Below are 10,540 nucleotides of genomic sequence, written 5' to 3'. Positions count from 1 at the left end.
GGGGGGGGGGGGTTGTTTGACAGATGTGTGGACACGTGTGAGGAAAATGAGACAGAAGGATGTAAGGGTGTAAGAAGAGCAGTGAAATGAGAAGCTAGAGGGAGATACAGCGCCCTCCATAATGTTTGGGATAAAGACCCATCATTTATTTGCCTCTGTACTCCACAATTTGAGATTTGTAATAGAAAAAAAATCACATATGGTTAAATGACACTGCTGTGTCCCAAACATTATGGTGCCCTGAAATGGGGGGACTATGTATCAACACTGTTGTAATTTCTACATGGTGGGTAATTTCTTCAAGATGGCTCATTCTCATGATGGATCTTCTGATATCAGCTTTGGTAATTAAGATTACCATGCCATTGGGAGCTCTGGGGACCCGAGTAGGCATATCAGTGTTCTCCCTTTAAAGTGTGCTTAGAACGCAATGATGCCTTCTTGTCGATTGAGCTGCTACTTGGTTTTGCCTCATAGGATGGGATGTGAGCTATGCTACAGCTGCCGAAAGTCTGTTTAATTTAGAGCAAAGTGTCTCTTTGCATTTTTGATCGCCTTGTCATGGCCTTACCTGGTATTCTGTATGAACCTGCATCACCAGATTTGAATGTCTGAGACGTGATCCTCAGTGGATTGCAGACCTCTTGGTTCATCTAAGGCTTCTGGTTGAAAAACATTTTGATATTTTTGGGGGAAATATTTCCCGAGACATTTCCTGATGAGGTTGCTAATAACAGTGGCATATTTGTTCAGATAAGTGGCTAGGTCCTTGAACATTGCCCAGTCTACTGACTCAAAGGAGTCGCAGAGTCATTCTTCTGCCTCCCCAGAGCAGCTCTGTGCAGTCCTCACCATTGGAGCTGCGAACTTCAATTATTGCCTATATGCAAGACGGAGTACACCCAGGTTCCCAAAGTGAGGGCGAGGGATGACGTGAAAGGCATCTTTGATATTGGAATAGCAGTGTTCGGGAGTGTTTGATCCCGAGTGCTGCAGGGCATGTGCTGGTGGTAGTTTGGAAACAATTTCTTCAAACTAGCCTTGTTGGAGTCCCCGGCGATGATGGGAAAGGTGTTGGGGAAGCCAAATGTTATGCAATACAGCATCTGAAGCTTTGACCAACACATAAATTGTGATTTGGTCATCAAGGATCCCACAGATTTCCATTGTATAACACATTAGATGTCCTGCCATCCCTGTCCTAAAATATTTAGTTAAGTTATCAAGTTATTTAATTGTGTTACATAAAAGCTTAAAAATTAGGATCGGGAGTATGTCATCTAATCCTTTGAGAACTGTTCTGGCATTCATCAAATTCACGAGTTGTCTTCTACCTTAGCTGTTTTCTTGCACTGTCTCCATATCCATTTCCTATGAATTCATTGAATAAGTCTCCATTACCCTTCAGAGCTCCTAACTCCAAAGATTCTCCATCCTCTGAAGACATTTCTCCTCGCCTTAATCCTAAATGGCTTACTCCTTATTTTAAGTATGTGGCCTTAAGTTCAGGATCCTTAGCCAAGGGCAAATACTCCCAACATTCATGCTGTTGAGCCTGATAGGAATGTTCTCAGTTTCAAGAGATCACATCTCTTTCTTCTCAACTCTAAAGTATTTTCACCTGGTCCATCTTCCATTCCTAGAATCAGTCTGGTAAATCTTCATTACATTCCTTCTGTGGTAAGTACATGCTTTCTTTAAGTTAAGAAACCAAAATGGAATAGACCTCAAGTGATGAATCGCTACGGCCCTATATAATTGCAGCAAGGTATTTTTAATCCTGTACCCAAACACTCACCATAAAGGACAATTTACCACTTTTTTTCCGAATTGCGTGCTTTACTTGCATTTTTCTTTTCATTGACATATGCAAGGCTATCAAATAGCTTTGAACATTTCCTATTATATCACCCTTTTTGAGTAATTCGAGGTTCACTGTACCTTAATTGGTACACGTGACAATAAACTGACCTTTGAACCTTTGATTTTAAAAATACTCTACTTTTCCGTCTGTACACCAGTTCTGATTATTTTACATTTTCCCACATTATATTCCATCAATCAAGGTCAAGGTCAGTTTATTGTCACATGTACAAATTAAGGAACAGTGATATTCGAATGTACTTAATAATAGGTTTGTAATTAGTGAAGTCAGAAGAAGAGGTGTAGATGATGAATTTGTCATGCCATAACTCAAACATAACTTTGATTTGGGCTTCAACTAATTTCCTACAATTTCATGAACTTGCATGTATAAAATTAATTCTTAATTATGTACTTATATTAAAGTAAAACCTGATTATTGCAGTTTTATTGGATGTGATGCAATAAAAATGAAGTGTTTTCTCATGTGATTGTTTTCAAAATGTACTTAGAACGTTTACGTTATTATCTGTAAAGCCTGAGCATTTGAACAAATACAGGTAGCATGATTTGTTCAGTTATATTTATGTCAGCCAGTTATTTTTGAGTCCAACTGAGTCATTCAAATCCAGAAGCTCCCAGTAACTGTTGTCTTAGAACTTTGGAAGTCGTGGACCTGTTCAGAATCAAAAGAGTGGTCAATTGTTGCTTACAGTGCTAAAAGCAAAGATCGAAGGTAATAGAAACACCAAGTTCAATATTTTAGTTATGGTTTCCCACAGATAAATACAAATTTTTGACGACAAACTTAAATCTTCATCTCTGGACAATGATCTTCTGGGCTAACTTGCCTGTTATGGAACTGAACACGTTTCATCAAGTTCAGTGGAAATTAAAATTTCTCAATTAAACTAAAAAGAGTAACAGATATGTTTTCGGCACTTGAATAGAAGGTGAAAATACATTTTATAGGAAAAACATATACATATGATTAACACCATTTACCAGAGAGATTATTTGTCACGTGGGGAAGTTATGGAGGGGTCACTCCAGTAGTTATAAATATTGGTTGCTGTAAAATATGTTTGCTTTCCCGGGGCACATTTCTTCATGCTTACCCAGCTCCCAGGCCGAGATTGGATACTCACAAAGATTAAAGGATTATTGCCAGAAAATGCAGTTAGGAAAGCTCCCACACACAATAATAATAATAATGTATCTTTTATTGTCATTGCACGTCAGTGCAACGAGATTTAGTGTGCAGCTCCACTGATGTACAAGAAAGGTAAATAAATACAATACATAAATAAACAAGCTGAATTGATTGACGTGACCATCTGAGGGAGACTGTCCAAAGGGTGGGTGGGGGGGGCACTCATTAGGGCCGGTTCAGAGCCGCTATAGCTCTTGGGATGAAACTGTTCCTGAGTCTGGAGGTTCGGGCGTAGAAGGCCTTGTAACGTCTGCCGGAGGGAAGTAGTTGAAACAGACCGTAGCAGGGGTGTGATGAGTCCTTATGGATGCTGAGATAGATGGGGCAATGATCAAACCAAGTGTCTCCAGTAAACCATGAAGTCTCCACCTCAACATCTTTAGAATGGTCGGTTACTTTGGAGTCTGACTGAATCATTCAAATTCAGAAGCTCCCAGTAACTGTTGTCTTAGAACTCTGGAAGTCATGGACCTGTTTGAATCGACAAGTTGGTTTGGAATTCTCAACAAGAATGGGTCATGCCAATTGCTGCCCACAGTGGTAAAAGCAAATAACAAAAGCATCACTGTCACCCAAGTGTAATATTTTACAGTAAACCAGCATCTGCAGTTCCTTCTCCCCACCTTTAGAACGGTTTAGAACGATTGCTGCTTTTTTTTATCTGGAAGACTGACTACCCCTGAAAGTGTAATTTGGCAAAGGTTGTGTGGAAACAGTTTGTTCATAAATTCATAGGAGATAGGAGCGGAATTAGGTCATTTGGCCTATCAAGTCTACTCCGCCTTTCAATCATGGCTGATCTATCTCTTGCCTTTCAACCCCATTCCCCTACCTTCTCCTCATAACTTCTGACACCCGTATTAGTCAAGCATCTATCTCTTCCTTAAAAATATCAATTGACTGCCTCCACAGCCTTCTGTGGCAATGAATTCCACAGATTCACCACCCTCTGACTAAATAAATTCGCCTCAAGTCCTTCCCTAAAGGAACATCCTTTCATTCTGAGGCTATGACCTCTGGTCCTCGGTTCTCCCACTATTGGAAACATCCTCTCCACGTCCATTAAATCACACGGTTGAGGGTGGCGCATAATCGCCGCCTCGTTTAAAAATTCGAAGCTCCCTTTAACGGCCTTGCATGTTCTTACCTCGCGGGAAGCGTTGGTCGTGGTGCCGAGGGCCAGGCGTCGCCTCACGGCCGCTCGGCCCCTCGCGCCCCCGCCCCGCCCAGCAGGGCGTTAAAGCGCGGGAAGGGGCGCGAGCGTCGATCGTCCACTCGGCGCGTGTGCTCGAACGCGAGCTGCCCCCCCCCCCCTCCCACTTTCCCCTCTTCCCCCCCCCTCCTCCCTCCCCCCAACGGTCCCCGCCCCGCACTCAGTCAGTCAGTGAATGGGCAGCAGATGGGCGAGACAGGCGTGGCGACTGCTCCCGACGAGACGCGGCTGAGCCCCTTTCACACCCCGCCCGCCCCACATTGCGCCTCAGCAGCCCGCTCTCCTCGCCACAGCCAGACCAACTGAGGGGCCACATGGAGGTGAGACCCCTTCACTCACGGCGAGGAACTTCGGTTTTCAAATTCCAGCCCAGCCCCGTCATTTTAATGTCATCTGCCGAACGGCCTTTCACGGACGCCGGCCCTTCGAACTTAGTTTTTTAATGCAGACATAACAAGATGTTGGGTTTATGGCGTCGTTTACTCCCTCCTAAAACAGTTTTTTGTTGTTGTGGGATGGGGAGGGAAGACTTGGGCTTCGAGTGGCCGGCGGATTTTAGTCGATTTGAAGGGTGGCAGTTTGGAGGGTGGGGTCTGACGGGAGAAGGTGCCGGCGTCGAGTTACGTGGGGAAGGAGGGAGGCCCTGTCTCCTCATGCCGGGGCAGAGGGCGGGGATGGCGATGGGCCGGTTTCGGGGTCGGAGGGGTGCCCGCAATCGGCCTTCGCCAGCAACCGCGGCCGCTGCGCGAGCCCCGCGCTCTTCTGGCCAAAGCGGCGCGCGCCTGGAGCGGGTGGGCGCGCGGCCACCCACGGGCACGCGCCTGAAGGGGGGTGGGGGTAGTGGCGCACTGGGTTGCCCCCATCTGCCAGCCACTCAGCTTTCCATACTTCATAAGTGATAGGAGCAGAATCAGGCCATTCGGCCCGTCAGGACTACACTGCCATTTAATCATGGCTGATCTATCTTGCCCTCTCAACCCCATTCTCCTGCCTTCTCCCCATAACCCCTGACACCCGTACTAATCAAGAATTTGTAAATTTCTGCCTTAAAAATATCCTCCAACTAAAGAAGGATTTACAAAGACAAAAATGCTGGAGAAACTCGCATGAAAGTCGCATTTACATGATTCAATTGACCAACCACACCCCCAAATCCATGGTAAATTTTCCAGAAGGGCATTGCAATGCGTGGAGTCTCATTCCACAAAGCAATGGAAGAGTACTATAGGGATATGTGTAATAGCTTCAAGCTCCCTTCCTGCCCCCCCCCCCCCCCCCAACATCCAATTTCAAGCCGGCATTGAAATTTCTTCCTTGAAGCATGTCACCTATGATTTTCTTAACCCTTGGAGTTACACTGGAGAAGCTAAAGCATTTATGATATCTGAATGTACAAATAGATCTTGACCCGAAACGTCACCCATTCTCATGCTACCTGTCCCGCTGATTTACTCCAGCATTTTGTGCCTACCTTCGATTTAAACCAGCATCTGCAGTTCTTTCCTACACAAGTATAAATACATTACTAGGAATGGAAGAGAAATTAAGTAACTAGATGTAATGAAATAACTTTTTAAGATGAGAGGGAAAGATTTAATAGGAACCTGAGGGACAACTTTTTCACTCAGAGGGTAGTGGGATAATGGAAAGAGGAGGTAGTTGAGGCAGGTCCTATCACAACATTTAAATGTCATTTGGACGGTACATGGATAGGAAAGGATAGAGGGATATGGGCCAAATGCAGGCAGATGGGATTAGTCAGGCAAAATTTGTGGTGACAAATGCAGCAGCTGGATTGTCAACAAACTTACAAAATAAATCATATTAAGGAATTGTCAGATCATTTTAATAGCGTGATCTGCCGTAGCGAGGGCAGAAGACTCCCACAATGCTCCACAGCAGAAGGCTCCCGTGATGTGCTGCAGAGCCAAAGACAGACCCGGCGGGCTATTCATGACCACGCGCGGTGGCAGGTGTGGCTTGGTTCCACGAAGAAGGCTGCTGCCTGCAGGGGGAAGCTCGGAAGCCGTCGTGCTTGGCCTTGAAGAGGAGGGAGCCGCTGGCGACAACAGATGCGAGGAGTGGGCCGGTAGGAGAGGGACCGTGATATTGCCTCCAGCGCCTTCAAGGTTGGCTGCAGGAAGCACCCCCTAGGACACAAAAGCAGTCGGTGAGGAGGGGAACAATAGTTCGTGGGCCGAATTATTTGAGGATGACGGAGGAGGCCCTGCAATGGCCTGGGCATACCTGGTCGGGGGCACTCCAGTGCATCCAGCATATGGACTTTGGACTTTTTCTATCTAAATGGTGCCAATTAATAACAACTTCTCGTGTGAGCTATGCAACCAGAATTTCACCGTGCAACGCATACGTGGCAATAAAGAACCATTGATCCATGTCCAAATAAAGATTGGAATGTGAATGTTTGATTAAGAAGCTGAAATATTGTTTAAAAAAAAAAAATTTGTGCTTTTAATTTATTTTTATTTAACTGCCAGAGGAGGTAGTTGAGACGGGTATTGTAACAATAATTAAAAGACATTTGGATAGCTACATGGGTAGGAAAAGCATAGAGGTGCGTTGGCCAAACAGGAGCAGGTGGGACATTGTAGATGGGATAACTTGGTCAGCATGGGCAAGTTGGGCCAAAAGACATGCCTGTTTCTGTGCTGTACGATTCTATGACTATCAGGGTCTAAGATATTGGTGAACAGGGACGATGAGAGCAGTGCCAATTGTAGTAGATATCTCCGCTATGACTTCAAGAGATAGTCACAAATTAATAAGTTGAAATAAAATTAAAAACACTCATCAGGCAAAGGGAGGGTGTTCAACCTTAAATATTAATTGTTTTTCTTTCAATATATGCTGCCTGACCTGCTGGATGTTGACAGCCTTTTCTACTTTAATATCAAATTTTCAACACTTCCGTGATAGTCATTTCCTTCATCAAGTCCAATGCAAGGTAGCAATCAATAAATCTCAAAGGACATTAAGCTGTAAAGCACAAATAGAAAATAAATAAAATAGAACACAATCAAATTGTGCCCTGAACATAGCGAGAATGATGTGTTCGTTGTTGCTGTTTGAAAAAACAGAAATGTAAGTCAGTGTAGGAAGAAAACAAATAGTTCATTATTTGTTTGAACACTGAGGCAATATTGGAATTTTTTTTAATGGGACAAGGAAACTTGAAACGTGATTTGATGGAAATATTACGTGAATTTCGTCTTTTATTTTAAAGCTTCATGTTTTAGCTACTTCAAAACAATCTTGCAGCTTCCATATTGGTCCAAATTTCAGTATTGATGCCTATCTTTTGGATTAAGCGTAGTAGCAGCTCTATTTTGTGTTTAGTGTTTGATGTTTGATTGCTCATGCATACCTATGGAGGTAATCAAAAATAATGGAGCATGTTGAAAGTGGCATTTGATTAATTGTATTTTCGGAGTTACATTTGCCGATTCGGAAACTCCAAGCCGCTGAGAGTGTTCTTCCGTTCCGACGCCGGAGCTCCAATCATCTGATCATCCCGGCGAGAGGGCCTGAAACATCGGGCCACCGTTGCGGCAACGGCGGAGGCCTCAATTGGCCCTGACCACGGGTGAACAAGAAGAAGATGACTGAATTTTGTTGCCTTCCCTCACAGTGGGAAACGTTGATTCCGCTGTGGGGGATGTTTTATGTTAAATTCTATAGTGTTGTGTTCATCTTATTTGTCTGCTGCATGGTAACTCAAATTTCACTGCACCAATTGGTGTATGTGACAATAAATGTAACTTGAACTTGAACTTAATATGTAAAACAAAAGAAATGATGTAGATGCTAATATGTGCTAATTAAGTGAAGGTGTATCTTTGAAAGTAGACAAAAATACTGGAGAAACTCAGCGGGTGAAGCAGCATCTATGGAACGAAGGAGCGACATTTCGGTTCGAGACCCTTCTTCAGACTGAAGAAGGATCTCGACCCAAAACGTCGCCTATTCCTTCGCTCTATAGATGCTGCCTCACCCGCTGAGTTTCGACAGCATTTTTATCTACCTTTGATTTTTCCAGCATCTGCAGTTCTTTCTTAAACGTGTATCTTTGAAAGGTCACTAATCCAAAAAAGTTTACTTTGTTTCTTTCTTGAAAAATTGTTAAAAAATTCTGAGTGTGATTAGCATTTGTTTTTATTTTAATGTCACAAGTTTCTAGTTTATTTACATCCCTGATTGACCGTCAGCTTTGCAATGCCACTGAGTAAATATAATTGCAGTGGTTTATGTGGAATTTTATTTTGAATAGTTTGTATTATGGTAATAATTCTGATCAATGTTCTAAAGACAAAGAAACTTGCAGATGCTGTAATCTTGAGCAAAAAAAACGAAGTGCTGGAGGAACTCAGCGAGTCAGACAGCATCTATGGAGGGAATGGGCAGACATTTTGGTTCGGGTCATTTCTTCAGACTGATTGGAGGAGTGGGGAGAAGGCTGGAAAAGAAAGGTGGGAGTGAGGTAAAACCTAATCACAGAGGGGTGAGCAGTGAAAGGGGATCTCCCAGAACGTTGGTCGGAGACAGGAGGAGAACATCTTCAAAGTAAGCATGCTTTGAGGAGATTTTGCACTGGAGCAGTAGAATGGAGACACAGAAAACTGCAAATTCCAGAGGATGTTAAATAAAAAACAAATTGCTGCAAAAATATAAAGTGCAAATTGAAACTCGTTATTGATTACAATTTGGCAAAGGAGTCCCGTAAAGGATGGATGTTTAAAACGGCATGATCCAATTTAAACCAAAACTGAATAGTAGTGAACACTGCCCTTTGTAATTTACAAACAGATACTCATCTCTGGGTTAAATTTACTGTTCTCGTTAGTAAAGTTGTTTTAGTAGAACATAATCTTGCTTCTTTTGTAGAAAAGTTATAATTCACTCAATCTCCTATATGTGTTGCTTATTTCAAAAATAATATTTTCTCCTTATACTTTTAAAAATGAATTACTTAATTTATTTGTGTTGATTATTTATAAAGAAAATAAAGATATTGTTTGTTTTTTAGCCTAAAACGATTTTAAAAAGTGTGAATCGTTACTACAATGGCATTGAAGCTAACAACAGATCAACAGATGTCTTTGGTGATGCTCTAGTCAATTGTAATTCATTCTTCAGCCCTTATAAAGCACAGGTAAAAAAATGAATATTTGTTTCTGAACCTTTTGTACCATTAGTTATAAAATAACATTTAAAGTTATACTTCACTCATTAGAATTGAACTAAAAAGTGAACCCAATTTACTTGGGAAAATAATGGTAAGTTCATAACCTCTGCCATCATTGCTGTACAATTTTCCTTGAGATTGAAAGGGGCTGTAAGTATTACTTTGCCATTTGCTCCGTGCAAATAGCACCATGGTCTTTTTTGACCACTTTTTTTTTAAACGGGATACACAAAATTGGCATTATTAACTGCAAGAATCCTTTCCATGGACAAGTTTAGAAGTACAGGTGCACAACCTTTTATCCGAAAGCCTTGGGACCAGACACTTTTCGTAATTCGGAATTTGTCGGTCTTCGGAATGGAAATTTTTTAGCATAGATTTTAATGGCTGGCTCAGTGGTAGAGTGCTCGGCTCATATCCGCAAGGTCGCGAGTTTGCGCCTTGATCCCGGCAGTAAACTCGGTCGCGAGTTTGAGTCTTCAATGTAGTTTTTTCTTGCAGAATAAATGTTTGTATGAAATGCAGTGTAGGAGAGGTGTACTGACTGTGTGGGCAGAACTTTGGAAGTGATTGCCCACCAGTCTAAAAAGCCGCTGTGTCTCCCTGTCCCTGGGTTAGCAGGGGGCGATCAAACAGCACAATACCCCCCTCCCCCTCCAGAGGATACCGCTCCCCGATGGGCCGCTACGGCGACAAGTGGCAGTTTGCCCACAGCCCAAGCTGCGCCCCCTCATCCGCCACCCCAAGAACAAGACGTACCTTGCACACCATCAGCTTCTGCCCCTACGTGTTCCTCTGGAGTTGGAGCGGGGCTGGGCTGGAGCTGCTGCTGGCTGTGGGTCTCTGGGATCTCCGTGCTTGCAGTGGGCCTGGGGGTCGGTGTCCCGATGAGGGGGCGCAGCTCGGGGAACGGCTTCTGGTGGTCCTGACGTCTCCGGCCAGTTTGCAGTTTTCCTCTGGAGTTGGAACGGGGCTGGGCTGCTGCTGGCTGTGGGTCTCTGGGATCTCCGTGCTTGCAGTGGGCCTGGGGGTCGGTGTCCCGTTGGTC

The 10,540-nt window shown here is 43.6% G+C and overlaps 1 protein-coding gene across 1 annotated transcript in view; it reads left to right on the top strand.

Moving 5' to 3' along the window:
- Positions 1 to 4,603: 4,603 nt before the first annotated feature.
- Positions 4,604 to 10,540, top strand: part of meioc (meiosis specific with coiled-coil domain) — a 52,369-nt gene continuing 46,432 nt past the window's right edge. The window contains exons 1-2 of the mRNA XM_033034799.1: positions 4,604 to 4,609; positions 9,334 to 9,459. Of these exons, the coding sequence (XP_032890690.1) occupies positions 4,604 to 4,609; positions 9,334 to 9,459 (132 nt within the window). The remainder of the gene's footprint in view (positions 4,610 to 9,333; positions 9,460 to 10,540) is intronic.

The sequence above is a fragment of the Amblyraja radiata genome, chromosome 16, assembly GCF_010909765.2.
Source record: "Amblyraja radiata isolate CabotCenter1 chromosome 16, sAmbRad1.1.pri, whole genome shotgun sequence".
NCBI classification, from domain to species: domain Eukaryota; kingdom Metazoa; phylum Chordata; class Chondrichthyes; order Rajiformes; family Rajidae; genus Amblyraja; species Amblyraja radiata.
The sequence above is the reverse complement of the archived record's forward strand: the minus strand, read 5'-3'. Positions and strand labels throughout refer to the sequence as shown.